This window comes from Melospiza melodia, chromosome 2 (genome assembly GCF_035770615.1).
Source record: "Melospiza melodia melodia isolate bMelMel2 chromosome 2, bMelMel2.pri, whole genome shotgun sequence".
In the NCBI taxonomy this organism is placed as follows: Eukaryota; Metazoa; Chordata; class Aves; order Passeriformes; family Passerellidae; genus Melospiza; species Melospiza melodia.
Genome location: NC_086195.1, coordinates 81,277,315 through 81,292,825, shown reverse-complemented (window position 1 = coordinate 81,292,825; position 15,511 = coordinate 81,277,315). Strand labels below are relative to the sequence as shown.

At 35.6% G+C, this 15,511-nt stretch overlaps 1 protein-coding gene across 4 annotated transcripts in view; it reads right to left on the bottom strand.

Annotated features, from left to right (window-relative positions):
* SGCG (sarcoglycan gamma) overlaps positions 1–15,511 on the bottom strand; it is a 106,042-nt gene that overhangs the window by 13,596 nt on the left and 76,935 nt on the right. For all 4 annotated transcript variants that reach the window (XM_063149035.1, XM_063149036.1, XM_063149034.1 and 1 more), the window contains 2 exons: positions 14,070–14,189; positions 8,663–8,735 (listed from right to left, as the gene is read on the bottom strand). In XM_063149035.1, the coding sequence (XP_063005105.1) occupies positions 8,663–8,735; positions 14,070–14,189 (193 nt within the window). The remainder of the gene's footprint in view (positions 1–8,662; positions 8,736–14,069; positions 14,190–15,511) is intronic.

Genomic DNA, 15,511 nt, shown 5'->3' with positions numbered 1-15,511 from the left:
GAATTTATGAAATACTAGGTTCCAAGTGGAAAGCTTTATTCTGTAACTTGAACATTTCCCAGAGCAGTGCCTGATTTCTCATGATGAATTTTCATTTCCTCAGACATTAACCAAACATGGTGTAGTTGGCAAGTGTACAATTCCTAAAGAAATGCCATTGATCCCCCATTCCTTCAAAATTAACAGAAGGAAAGAAGTAGTGCTAGAGCATAAATAATCTGCTCTGTTTTAGATATCTCTGTAAAATGCCCTCACAATACCTGTTGCCTTCCACCAAAAGTGATGAGATGCAGTACAGGTATCTGCACCTAGATGTCCAAATAAATTTAATCGACTCCACCTGAACATCTACCCAAACAGCTGTAAACCCCTGGGGCCATGCTCCAGGAATGTTAGTTTCTGTGCGGGTGGCTTGTGGGAGGATCCCTTTCCACTTCAGTGAACGAATGAATGAATGATTTTGCTGGCAGAGAGAGGAGTATTCCAAACCTGGATGGACATCTGAGATGCGTCTGCTTATTCTGGGAACACAGAGGTCCTCTAGCTTTGGACTCATTCATATGAATGCAGCCTAAATATGTAAGAGATGAATGGTAACCAGGAGTGTGTGCTGAACCATCAGCTAAATCACATACATGAACAATGAAAAAACAATTTAGAATCAGCAAAAATGTTAGGCAAATGCAGATGAAGGGGTTTTTGTATGCGCTCACTTTTTAGCGCTACTCCATATGCATAGGAAGCACCACTGATTTTTAAATAAATAAATCTACTGGGATTTTTTAAGCTCATTTTGACTTATGCTAAAAATGATCGAGGATAATGATCAAGGAGAGAACCTCAAAGCCCTGCATTCTTTTGGGGTGCCATTCTTAAATATTGGGAGTATCTGCTGCTCTTGAAGGTGTCAGCTGGCGTTTTCTTTAGCATGTTTTTCTTTAATTTATATAAACATTCTTAGCATAGTTTTATTTCTTGAAATAAAACATGTTCCAAGTTAGTTGAGTATTTATGTTGTAAATCTGAAATGCGTGGCACCAGATGATTCCAGTAAAGCTCAGTTATGAGATTTTGGATTCAAGGGAATTGTTCAGCATAAGCACAGCAGGCACTAACACTGTTTACAGCTTAGGGGGGATCTCTATGCACAAGCACAATTACAAAGCCAGATTTGAATATCAGATGTTTCTAGCTCCCAAGGCTTTGGTTAACAGAACTTTTTTTTAATGTAAGCCACATAAAAGAAGTGCTCAAAGTTATAGGACAAATGCATTTACATGTTCTCTTAAATAAAGAACAAAACAGTTGCCAGTTTTAATGGCACTTTGAAAAGGCTCTAAAAGCAATTTAAAACAACATTTATAATGTATTCCAAAACACATCAGATATGATTATTGCAGTGTACTTATTTGTTTATTAGTTCTCCATCCATTTTAAATATTGAGGTGTTTTTTCCTGTTTGCCTACTGTCACTCAATGCAGAGTCGCTGAAGGAATGAAGACTAAAGATAAGACTAAAACATGATCAAAATAGAAGCCTCTTTCAAGACTGACAGTTGTGATGAAGAGTGGTAAGAGCTAATTCAAAAGAGGTCTCTGTGATGACCTCAATTTTATGATATGCTGACTCTCCAGGTAATTAAAAATGACCAAGGCCCCAGTGAATGTGATTAAATCTGGCACATAACAGATGTTTCCAGCACAGCTATCTTTTTCAAATTACTTTAATAATATTATAAAATAATGTCTTGTATTATAAAATTTTAATCTCATATAATAACAGCACTTGCATCATTGTTGTAAAAAATGGGGTTGGCATTTTCCTTATGAGTAGTTTCATAAAATTACCTTCCAGGCTGAAATTTGCCATGCCTTTCTTTTATATGATTCTCAAGCAATTTTTTATTAATATGCTGAAACATAGCAAGATTTCAAGTAACTGGAGTTCTTCAGTAAATGCTGTTTATAATGTCCACATGTTCTTCATGAAAACAAACACTCAAGTGAAGAGGCTTTGCTGAAAAGCAGGTCATGCCCTTTCCTTCTTGTGATTGTTAGTACAGTGGCTGAATGTGCCACACTGCCATCAGACTCCTCACAACTGAAGTATCACAACTCTGCACACAGTCCAAGGGAGAGGGGAAAGAGTGAGTAGCAATGGTGTACATGTGCAATGCATCTTGGAAAAGCTTCTCTTAGCAGGAAACGCTCCCTTTTCTTCTCCCAGTGTTTCCCACACCCACCTCCTTATGGTGGGTGTCTCCTGCTTCCTGCCTCCTCCTCAGTTCTCTTGATATATGTGCAGAAATGTATGTAGGTGAAAGATAATGTAAGGCATGATCTGCTCAACTCAGTATTACAGCTTGGACCAGCGACAGCACAATCAGGCTTACAAACAGGGCTCCAGGTGGTCGCCTGCAAGGTGGTGTCTAAAACTGTGACAATCACTATCAAAGTTTTCACAGTGGTTTGTGCTCTGGTGGGATATGCTATAATCACCGGTGACAAGTTCACTGTAGCAAACTCACTGAGCAGTCTGACATTGTCAGGGACCCAGTTCAACAGGTGCATTAATCATCACAGCTTTGCTCTTTGTGCTACTGACACAAGCAGCCATGGAAAATACTTAAATGACTGCCCCATGTTTCTGTTTCTACAGCAGCAACAACTTTTATTGGTTTTAATGTGTTGAGTGACATCTCTGAGAAACTGAGGCTTTAGGAAAGACATCAGCCCCGGGACTGGAGGAAGTGAAAGTTATTTATGACAGTGCTTGCAAAATTCTTTTCACTAACATTTACAGGAAAAATCACTGCTTACAAGACAACCAGATGTGATGTAATACACAAGACTTTGCTAAAAGAGTTTTTTTAAAATATCCAAGTCAGAAATGCTTCTGAAAAGATGATCAACATGATGCCCTGTACTATCCAATCCTTCTAAACGACACCTTTATACACATTTGAGTCCATCAGATGAATGGAAATAAATTCTTGAAAGCTTCCAAAATAGATATTTTATGGTGTTTTTAGTTAACCTGATTACAAAAAGTATATGAATGCAAATTTATATCCATCAAATTAAAGCCAGGGCTCATAAAATCACACTGCAGTAGAAATATCTCACTAGTCATGGAGCAGAGGTGCCTTGCAAACACTGAATCATAACCTTATTCCTACTTTCTATTATGTAATTCATTCTCTTCTGACTGACTGGGCTTTTGATTTTCATAATGAATGCAAATCAAAATGACTTTACGTCAATTGGTTAGAATGTATTTTTAAGCAATTAGCATGCAAGCATTAGTATTACAAATATGATTAAACAATTATTTGGCAAATGCTTTTCCCCTGGTTGCCTTCTATACATTTCTCTACATTTCCTTCATAATTCTTACTCATACAGCCATAAAACTCGACAAATTCAGTTTCCAGCTTTCCCTCTTATTACATAGTTCAACCATAGCAAATACTTCAAGTGCAAAAGGAAAAAATAATATCAATGGGGACTGGAAAGGTTAAAAATAAGACTTCAGAAAGAATCTGAGAGAAGTAGAAACCATAACTACATCAGTAGTTATTGGATGCCACAGAACAGATGTAAAATTAAAGGGTGTATGTCAATTATGAATATATAGACAGGGAAAAGTCTACCATTAGTACAGTAATCTAGCCTAACCAGATACCTAGAAACCATACAATTGGCATTCAAATTATCAAAATTCTGTAACATGTCAGTCACATACCTGTATATATATGTTTTTATGCTTTTAAGTGTTGGACAGATATTTTAGTTAAATATAAAATAATGCTTCCTTAGTTACACATTTGAAGTTTTATTTAATACCAATATGAAACATTTGTTTAGAATACATCAGTTTCCCTGGGGAATATTGAAATATTTTCCGTATATACCCATAAACCATTAAATATACCCATATTCTGGTAACATATATCTCTCTCTATAAATTTATAATCATACTCTGCAAAAGTTGGCTCTCTGGAACAGTGATATCATTCCTGCTATAGAGCTTCCCAAAATCAAGAATAGTGGAATGATGTGGATCATTCTGAACTTGGATGTAAACCCTCAGTTAAAAGACAGTCTGAATACCACAAGCCGAGTGTACTAAAAGTGATTTCCCACAAGATTTGTGCTCAGAAGGCACAGTTGTTGGCAGTCAGACAGCCATACACAGCAAATATGAGAACAAAGATAGTACTAATTTGTAAGGGTTATATTCATTATTCATAGTATACAGTTAGATGATAAATGGAAAAATGCCACATTTGTAAGCACATTTTTTTAAGTTTGGGAAATGCAAATGCTCAGCTCAGAAACATTGTTTTGAGATTTAAAGAATTTTGCTGATCCACTGTTTTCCCTTAGAAAACCAAAAGCCATGTAGACCACAAGAAGCAAATGGTAAAAAAATGACAAAACTATGTATGAACTCCATGTTGTTCAAGGATACAAAAATTTAGGAGGAATGCAGGAATAGGCTAAATAACATTCTAAGCTGTTTTAAGTTATCAGAAAAGTATGTTAGCATCAGACTGGAAAAATGTCTAAAATTAGACACCAGTTTTCACAGAGAATATTATTTGATAACAAGGGATATAAAAAGGTATGTGTGCTGACATGAAATTCGGGATAATATCAGAGGAGGCTATTTCCAGTGCTTAACATGGAACCTGGGGAAAAGATGGCATATAGGCAACTGTTATAAATGTCTCTGTCTACGGCATCTAGTTCTAGTTCCAGTAGTTGCTGTTGCAGATTTTTGACCTACATTTTAGGTCACAAGGCATGTGTCTGAACAGGAGCTTTCCTAATTCTGTTTAAATTCAGGTTTTTCTAGGAAGGAAGATGTTAAATCTCTGTTTTCCATTAAATCTTTGCTGTGATCCAGTTCTAGGTATCAGCTAAATAAATTCTTAGGAAGCACCAGGAGACCTGACTGAGGCAAGTTCTCAAGGTGCCAAATACATACCAAAGTCCAAGCCCTCACAAAGAGCCATGGAAAAGACTATAAAATAGCTTGGCAGGAATAAAGAGCTGGATCATAGCAATCACTGACATATTTCTGTTCTCCCTATGACAATTTGCTGTTTTCAACCAGGTGCCTCCTCAATGGTATTTGTCAGGGAAGGACATTTCCTGGATATATCCAAACCTCCCTGGTGACTCTCAACACGTCTTTGAGATGTCTGTTGGATGCTTCTTACATGCAAGGCCCCGTTTTTAGGTGTCCACCTGGCCCTAAAGTCTTAACAAATTTTGTAAATGAAAACTATGGATCTTACTTAGATATAGGAAGCCCATTAAAGGAATTAAAAAGTAGGCAATGCTATTTTAGACTTAGGAAAACTACAATCTTGAAATGTAGGTTTTGTTGTTTTAATTCTTCCTACCAGTTGGAAGTAAGTGCGAGCACATCTCTTTTTCTTTATGAGTGAGTCAAAAATTGTATCTTTTAGACTGAAAAGGACTCTATAATTTTCCTTCAAATTGCAAATGAAAAGACAGTCACTGACCACAGTATAATTGCACTGCTCTATCTCAATAAGTTAGCTATAAAAAGACACGTTTGTTCTAACACACACATCTCTTTGTTTCCAAAAAAGCAGTCTATCTTGAAATTCCGCATTTGGACAAAAAAGCCAGCAGAATGTATAATTCAGAGGCCATTTGTATCAGCTTTGTTTGAAATCCTACTCTAAATCTGAATGACAGAGAAAGAATGTGGCCCCCATACATATGACACGAGCTGAAAAATTACAAGCATTAACAGCTTTCCAGTCATCTCCTTGAAACCTGCAACTCCATTTGTATTGGATAGGGTTTCTCAAAACACTGCTCCCCACATTTAATGCTGCAGACCATGGCACCTTATAACACATTCATCCAGCATATCACATTCACATGGCATAGCACAACCACTGAAGGAAAAATAAAGGAAAAATAGCAGAAGATTAATAGATGGTGAAAGTGTGGAGATAAGGCTAAAGGTAAGCAAATATATTATATTAACTATAACTCTGTGCTCACTACACTAATCTGGAAAGGAAGCATCTTCAAATCTGAAATAGGAAAGTCATACTTAAAACTGCCTTTTAAATTTTCCTATTGAAGTACTTTTCAGTGGGTAGGTACCTGTATTTAACCGTGTGGAATGAAACAGATTATTTGTGAAGCATTATATAAATTTTCTTGGTAAATTTGTCTGAACTCCTTCACAACAGAATGCATGAATTTTGCTTATGCTGACATTTAAGGTTACCCTTGAAAGTAACCTTTCTCCAGCTTGACAAAATGGTCTTCTCTGCCTACATCTTCATTTACCATCTGCACTGCAGACCAGCACATTTCCTTCTTAAACCTTCCCAGAATTCCTTCATGAAAATATGAAATTATTGCCATCTCTGCTTTCAAACTTGACACTGATTATGACAGAAAAAGAAAATAAATTAAAGGACTGAGGCATCCTGAACTTCTCTGGGTAAAGGCCTACCAGGAGAGGAGAGAAAAGAGGGATATTTTGCAAGGGCATGAAGTGATAGAGCAAGGAGGAAAGATTTAGATTAGATACTGGGAAAAATTTCATTGCTGTGAGGATAGTAGGTCACTGGAACAGGATGCCCAGAGAAGCTGTGGATGGTGGAGGTGTCCAAGGCCAGGCTGGGTGGGACTCTGAGCGGCTTGGTCTGGTGGGAGGTGCCCATGGCAGGAAGGGTTGGACCTTGATGATCTTTAAGGTCCCTTCCAGCCCAAGCTATTCTATGCTGGCACAAGTGAGTGGTGCATGCATTGCACAGCCTCATGCCCACAAAATCAGTTTTCTTAGGGTTAAGCTAACTCAGTTTCTAGCACAGGTGTTTAGCAGCTCTGGATTCATGTCAAATACAGTCACAAGTGCATCAGTGGCCATGTCACTAGTTCCCAGACATCACAATAATTACTAGCAAACTTCTGTTAATTCTGGAGAAGTCTGTACTTCCCCCTATTTTAAGTTAATCGAAGACAGAACTGAGTGGGATTTTATGTATTATGTTTGAGCTCTGCTAACAAATAGCAACATTCCAGATCAAAATAGTTGTTTATAGTTGACAAACACTAAAGAGATAAATTCATTCATGGAGGAGAACTTTAGGAACACTTTGAATTAAGCTCAGTGTTTTCCTTCCTACTGTTATCCTATTTGAAAAAGAGGCAGAAAAATTATACTAACAATAGTTGTATATAGTCAGGAACATTGCAATTGTTGTTAAACAAAACTGCAAAAAGAACTTATAATGTAACAGTTTATAACAGATGTAGAATATAACTATATTAACCCTATTAAAATATTAATTGATTATGAATTTGAAGCAATGTAACAACCATGGAAAATAATAGATACGTATCCAATCAAAATTTGCAGAGAGCTTCTTGATTTTGCAATTAAGAAATTTGATTTCCTACTTCACTGAACTTGAGATAATCACAGAAAATGTCAAATTTACAACATAATGAATCCACTTCCTACAAAACCAGACAATGTACGCTTAAAATGCAGAATATTGGTCAAAGTCTCTCACTTCCAAATTCTACCATAACAGAAGAAACACATTTTTGAAAGTGGACATCAATATGTTAAAATTATGCCTTGAAATCATAAATGTCTTCAAATGCAAGCACAAGGTAAAGTAAATCTTAAATACAAATGAGATAATGAAAATAATTATCTTAACAGTCTCTCTCTCTCATTTGTTATTCTCAATTTGAAAATTCAATCAACAAGATACAGACAGTGTTTTTGAAAGCTTTCATCAGCCTCCACTACTCTCTAGTAGTTATCCCTATTGGAGAGGAAAACTAAAAAGAGAAATTATGACAAAAAAAGAAGCAAACTGCCAAGGTATGAAAGGACAGAAATCCAATTGTTAAAGACATCCTCTTTCATTTCAAACTCTTCTTTGAACTGGCATATAAATGAAAGATAACATGTTCATGAAGAGAATATAATTTGACTTTATTACCTCATCATAACCAGCATATTATAAACTAATTTGGGATACTAAAAACTAAATAGATTAATGCAAAAAAAAAGCCTATCCTTGAATTAAGGAGCTCTGAAACATACAAAGTACTTAATTATGATTATCTCAGCCCAAACTGCTTTTTAGTAATTTTTGATGGTTTTTTCTTGATTTCACTTCTTTTCACCATCGTGTCTGAAGTTACCCCAACCAATTTTTAATTCCCTTCATACATTAGAGCTTCATGCATTTCCAAACTTTTCTCCTTAGTCTGCTTCCTCAGATACTAGTTTTCAAAAACCTTGACTAATTACAGGTTGATGACCTACTACAGATAAGCAACTTATATTGTAACTAAGTAGAAAAAGTCATATTTCAAAGTCTTTCAAAACTGCAAAATAGAAGTTTACAGAAAATCTTTCCACAGGGTTTTTAAATATATTCACCATCAGCAACAAACAATTCATAGTATAATTCAAAATTGCAGAACAATATGTATAATTTTCCTTCAAAATAATAACTTGTCACATAACCCAGAAAAAAAGTTATTAGTAATTCTGTGTTGAAAATCATGTGTTCTAAAAATATGAATATTTATAGAAAATAATATTTACTTATTAGATTTATGTCTAAATTCTTACCTAAGCTGTTTAAAAGCTTCTGCTTTTACAAGTGGTGTTTCTACAGAATGTTCAAAAAGTGCCCCTTCAGGCCCTGCAAAAAAAAGCAAAAGATGAAAAAACATTATAATGCAATACCTCAAATATAACACAAAAATAGCAAGAGTGGTTTTTTTAATATGGCCATTTCGATGTTGGACATCAAGAGAACACTTGTTAAGAATTAAAAGACAATTAAAATACAGCTATGTTATTACCATTGCAGTATTGGTTGGACAAATACAATATAGAAGTAATGTAAATGTACAGCTTTAAAGTATTAAAATGGTCTGAAGACAGATAAATTTTAAACTACTTACAGAAATAAAATAAATAAGATTTATACAATGTAACTTTCAATATAGTCAATAGAGATAATTAAACCCATACAAAATCTTTGCAAATGCTACAGTCCTAAATAATCATATTCATTTTAGACTGCTCCATGCATATCACAATTTCTGTCATATAGCTTTATCAAAGATTCTCCCCTATTTACAGGCAGACTTGCTGAATATGAAATGGTGTTTCTGCAAGCAAGATGTTAATGACTATGGGATCAGAGAGTTTACACCTTGATATATGTGTAGTTTCATTCCAAAGAGGAAGAAACAGTGGGCACCCAGCCTCACCAGGAGCCTGCTCAGGTCTCTGTTGCACCTGAAAATCTTCCAAGGACTTCGATTTCTGCTCTCCTGAGTATTAGCATTATTTCAGTGTCACCAACCCAGTGACCACCTTCCACCTAAGCTCCACTAGGATCAGGAAATCAGCTGACGTAGGACAAAAGCCCCTCAGCAGCAGAGGCAGCTCAGGAAAAGCAGCTGAACACCACCACCTACAGCAAGGGTGGAGCCTCTCAACTTCTGTGCCTTGGCTTTTTGAATGTACTCATCAAAAACTGGAGAGGTCTTAGGTTGAGAGATCTTCTCTGGCTTTGAGGATTCATATACCTGAGCACTTTCCAGGTGAATATGTAGCAAGGCAATATGTTTTAATAGTTAGGATGTTAGTCCAGGTGGTTTGTCTGGCTGCTCTTTATGCCATTACCCTCTGGAAAGAATTCTGAGCTGTAGAAATCCCTGCGTTAGGGATTTGGGCTCTGTCTAGACAGAGAATGGCAATGGAAGATTAAAAGGTATGGTGTAGATTGTATAAATGTGTATTAAATGTGGTATAAAGGGAAAAAGAGAATTAAAAATTGGTTGGGGCAACCTCAGAGAGCATGGTAAAAAGAAAAGAAGTGAAATCAAGAAAAAACATTAAAATTAATACATTGCTGAGATAACTGATAGGAAGACTGTCTCTTCATGAGGATTGCAGGAAAATTCTCAGGACGTCCTGAGAAGGCATAAAATGTGCTGCTTTTTGAAAAGAGTTTTAACTGAAATCCTGATTTCCTAGAATGAAATCTCCTTGATGGAAGAGAAGAACACAAGATACAAGAATTACCATATTAAATCACTTCACCACTTTGAGCAATCATTGATTTACTAAGCTTGAATTTACATTTTATTTAGCTGTTGATACTCTTATAAATTTAAATAGATTAATTTTTTCTGTAAATTACAAACTGGCATGAATATAATACTGGAAAATATAAAATTTATTAATTCAGACAGAGCATTAACCCTGCTTCATTAACATTTCAGTTCATGTTCATTAACATTGAGAATATTCTGCAGCTTAAGGAATTAAAAATGTTTATCAGAAAATGCTAATTTGATACAACTAAGATATTTTGCAGGGATATACTGATACAACAGAAGTGCAGATGCGGAACCTGGGGACAAGATTTAGTGGTAGACTTAGCAGTGTTGGGCTAATGGTTCAGCTTGGTGATCTCAAGAGTTCTTTTCCAATGTAAGTGATTCTATGATCCCATGATTCTATAAAGCAAGGAAGTGGTTACAGAGATAGTATCAGTTTCATGGAAGTAGAGGCTAATGGAAGAAAGAGAACAGCAAACATCAGTTTTAATGTTCTGGGCGGTGGCCAGATGGTGTAAAATGGAATGAAAAGGCTTATTTCCATATTCTAGAGCCTTCACCTCTAAGCACGAATAAAACCTTGGCTTTAATATGAGTAAAGCTTCTTCACCAAACAGCATTAAGTTTTAACAGTATGCCACTAAAAGAAAAAAATCTCAGGGCAACCTTTTTTGGAAAATGGTCCTAAATTGATTTTCTGTCTTCATTTCCTAGTTTAACTGTGATATGACTGTTACTATATTTACTATTTTTTAGGCTACTGTTTATAAAGATATTGTAATTTATTCCTAAAATACACAAGAACAAGATTCTAATTTTCTCAATGACAGGTTTGAAGCCAGCAAGATTCATTAACACCCCACGCACCCTATCAAGCGAGGACCATTTGCCTTCTCAAAGCCTAACAGAATGTTTACTCATACCCTCAAATTGCCTCCTACTTAACTTACCTTCTGAGCAGAAGTGTTTAAATTAAACACACACTGTCACATTGCACTTCAGCATTAGCTACGCAAACTGAAATCCTTTGCACAGAACAGAGCAAATACTCCAGGGGATTTTTATAAAAGACAAACAAGCAGAAGGGCAAGTAGTAAACTGGAGAAAGGGTGATAGAAATATGTTTCTCCATAAAAAAAACTGATCCTCTCTGCCCTGCCAGCTTTCCTTTAAGGAAAAAAAGCGTAGGTATGGCACCTGGGGATGTGATTTAGAGGTGAATATAGCAGTGTTAGGTTTATGGCAGGATGTTAGAGATCTTCTCTAACCATTAAAATTCTATGTTTCTATGAGCCTGCCATGACGACATTATAGAACTAGTCAATACAGTTACAAGGTGGTTTCACTGTCACCAGTGCCAGCTGAATGTACAAAACCTTCCCAGAACAAAACATGGATGTTCAGTACTGCCACAGCAACATAATAAATGCCTGCAAAACACAGGTCCTTACTGAAATAATATTGAAGAGGATGCAGTTTTTGTCCATGCTCCTTCAGGAGGAGTAATTTTCACAAAGGGCTAAACCCAGCTTCAGTTTCATATACACCGAGATGTGTCTGTGATGTAGATGTCACAGATGAGCCAAAGGCAGTGCTTCTTTGCCTCCTCCTATGTCCTTACTGTCATCTGGGACACCCTTGTGTGTCCTGCCTGGCCTCCAGCTGCCACAATCACAGGAAGCATCTCCTGGAGATAAAGTGATACCATGTGGTGGTGTCTCACACAGCCCAGGGTGTTTCACACGCAGCTGGATGTTAATGTTTGAGCATGTGAGCTCAGCCTCTCTCCACTCTCCTCCAAGGGAGATGACAAGCCCTGGAGCCCTCCCCAAAGCGGAGAAGAGCATTTGGTGGGCACAAGAGCTCTGCCCGGAGCCGGTGCCAGCATCTCTCTGTGCTCCAGGGAAGTGTGACCACCCAGACCTGCCAGCGACCCTGCAGGGTATCGGAGGCACGTTCCTGGTTGAGGCTTTCCCCAGGCATTTGCTCTTCCTTGATTTGCACTGTTCTATTCTACACAGGGGCCACAGAATGTCTGACTGAAATAGTATGAGTTGAAACATACTAATTGTAGGAAATTGTAGGTGTTGGGTTGGATTCTATTACTCTTAGACATTTACCTTTGTCTTGAAATATCACAAATCATACACATTTGCTGTCTGCTATATTATATTTTAGTTGAAAACTGTCAGGTTTTCTAAAAATCATTGCTGAGCTTTTCATCATTCACATAAATAAGGAGAAGTAACATCAAATAGTTCACTACACTGTACATAAAAAACTGCAAAATGTTCTTTGTGTATTTTAAGCCAAGGATTATCTATTTTTTATGGTATGAACTTTTCAAAATTTATTTCACATTGATTTAATTCTCTATCTAAGATGTTTAAAAATAGTCTCAGTATATATTAGTGTTACTAATTTATCCTTCACGCTAATAGTATCATTAAAATCACAATAATTTCTCCTTCATGCTAATAGTATCATTTAAATCACAATTTTAATAAATTAATTTGAAGCAAAGTAGGCATGAATCTCCTCTCACTTACATTAATTTTACACTGAAATAACCTCACTGACTTTAATGTATTTGCTTTTGAATTTTACTACAGTATAAAAAAACCCAGGCAATGTGTCTTAGTACAATATCTGCTGAAGTAAATAATTATCAATGCACTGTAAAGATTAATATTGGATGAGTGAGTCATTAATATTAGCATAACAATTTCAACTCGTGTATGAATGATTTTTACTTACTTTGAGCAGAGACAGACCTTTTCCAAATCAGTTAACAATTATGCAGTTTTTCATATCTTTGTTAAACATGCTTTTCTATTAAAGTTTAGCATCCCTTGGGCAAACAATAATTATTTGATATGGTTTCCTGGTTAAACAAAGTTGTAATTTCAATTAGGTTAAAAAGTAAAAAACCTTAAGATAAGACCCTCAGGCGTAAACAAAATTTATTAACACAATTATTATAACTTAACTTTGGCTTTGAATCACTAATTGTACAGTTACTACCATATTTATAGTTTTGTCAGTGAAATAATATGAATCTATTCATTGAAATGAAGACCTCAAGATTCCAGAGGACTAGTAATTAGGGAAGGCCAAACATGGCAGTTGCAATCAGGTAAAAAATGTTAAAAAATTAATTGAAAAGAAATTACAGAATAATTTCAATATTTCCTTTGATTAATTCTTCTGCTCAAAAAGAGAAATCACACCTTGATGTATCTATTTTAATGCCACCTAGAAAATGAAGGTTGACTTTATCAGGTTGTATGAAAGGAAGTAGCTTTTCGTGTGATAACTTTGACATATTACTTTGTAAATGAGTACTTCAGTGATTTGAAGAAACAGCCTAAGACAAACTTTTCTCTTGACAGGTGACATTTAAGATATACTACAAATATCTTCCTGTGACATATGTGCTACTCACAGAACAGAAATACAGTAGCTTTCACTTTGAAAGATAAAACCGTACAAAAATATCAGAGAGATATTTCTCTCCCTAAAGTTTTCACAGATCAGACCATTACTACTCAGAATGGAATACCTAGAATTTTTTCAGTTTCAGACAGTGAGCACTGGAAACATTAAATAATTCATAAAAAGATGGACCACTACAGTTCCAGCTATTAATGGCTTTAAAATCAAACACACACATATTTACACATTTTACAGAATATTTACACATTTTATATATATATATATATACACACACATATATAAATGTCTTAGATTAGAAATAGGTCAGATTATCTTCATATTTCTGTTTCCTAATGAGGTAAAACAAGAACTTGCATTCACACATAATAACTTATTTAAAAATGTCATTCTTATTGTGCCTTTCATTTGAGTGTTATCTGAGCATTTTTTAAACCATTACAAACCTGTGACTCGAAGCTTATCTGTGCCAATTACAACTTCATTTTCATCTACTGTAAAAAGTGGCTTTCCATCCTTTGAGTTGATCTGAAATTGCTGACTGTGGAATTCTACCATTTTAGGACCTGCAAAAGACAGTAGAATAATGGAATAATTTCATCATTTTTCTTCAATTTTATATATAAATTAATAATTTTAATTGGTGTGTTAACAATGTAGTGACTCATTTAAGAACACTGAAGGGCATGAAGCACTCAGATATTCTAAGGATAGTGAACTTATAAGTTCTGAAATTTGTTAAGTCTATTTACATGATATAATTTGTTGTTCAAAACCATGTCTTGGAGTCTTCCTTTGTAGTTGGGTTTCCAGGGAATCTAGAAAATCCCACACAAATTGATCCAGACTAACATTCATGTCCATGGTGTTGAAACTGCTTTGATCAAATGAATCTATCTTTTCTTTCTTTTCTTTTTCTTTTTTCTTTCTTTTTTTTTTTTTTTTTTTTTGAAACAGAAACTAATTATCAAAGTCTTTGCAGCATCATCCCTTTTCATTAGGGAGGCTCAAATGCTTTAAAATAACAAACATCCCATGTAAGAGCAGGACCTCAGCTCTTCCTAACAGATGCCAGTTTGGCTCCACTTATCTAACAAATGCTACTGATCATTTTCTTAAGGGTTTCAAGAAACTAAGAGAATATTTGCAATTGATTCTGGTATTCCAAAAATGAAAATAGTATGAGCAAGAGAGTCTGTGCATACTTCCAGATCCAAAATTCACTAAAACATCCTGTTCTACAATATTGGCTTGGTAAGCAGATAAAAATCAAACTCTTAATATTCCCTGTTCTAACAACCTGATCAATTAAAATTCACACCACATTGAGCCTGAATATCTATTACATAGAGTTGTCATCATAAATCTATGTTCAGAATTAAAAATTACAGAGAATGGTCAATGCAGTTCAGACTCCTTTTCAGCAATTTTTAATAAATGTATTTCACAGACTATCCACAAGACCGAGAGGCACTGAACTGCTTCCTTCCCATTAAGAACCTGTTTTCCCATGTCTGCTCCCAAAAATGTTAAATATATTTCAGGTAGTAATTCTCAAAAGAAATGGGATTTTTTTTTTTAGCTCTTATGTGAAAGGGGCATTAAATACATGCAGGCATTTGACAAAGTCTGGTTGGTAGCTGGTATGACAGAAGCACACCATGAGGCCCCATACATATTGCTTATTGCTTCACTCAGCAGATGTAGAACATTGATTTTAACTGTCCACCAAACACAAAGAAAGAGTTAGAGATGCCATAATGTCCTAAATGAGGGCAACAATTTTAAGGCATAAAACCCAATACTGATTCTTCCTGAATAAGGAGGATAGAGGGCTGAGCTCTGCATTACGTTATGCTCTGTGGCACATGTGCACCCAAGCACAGTC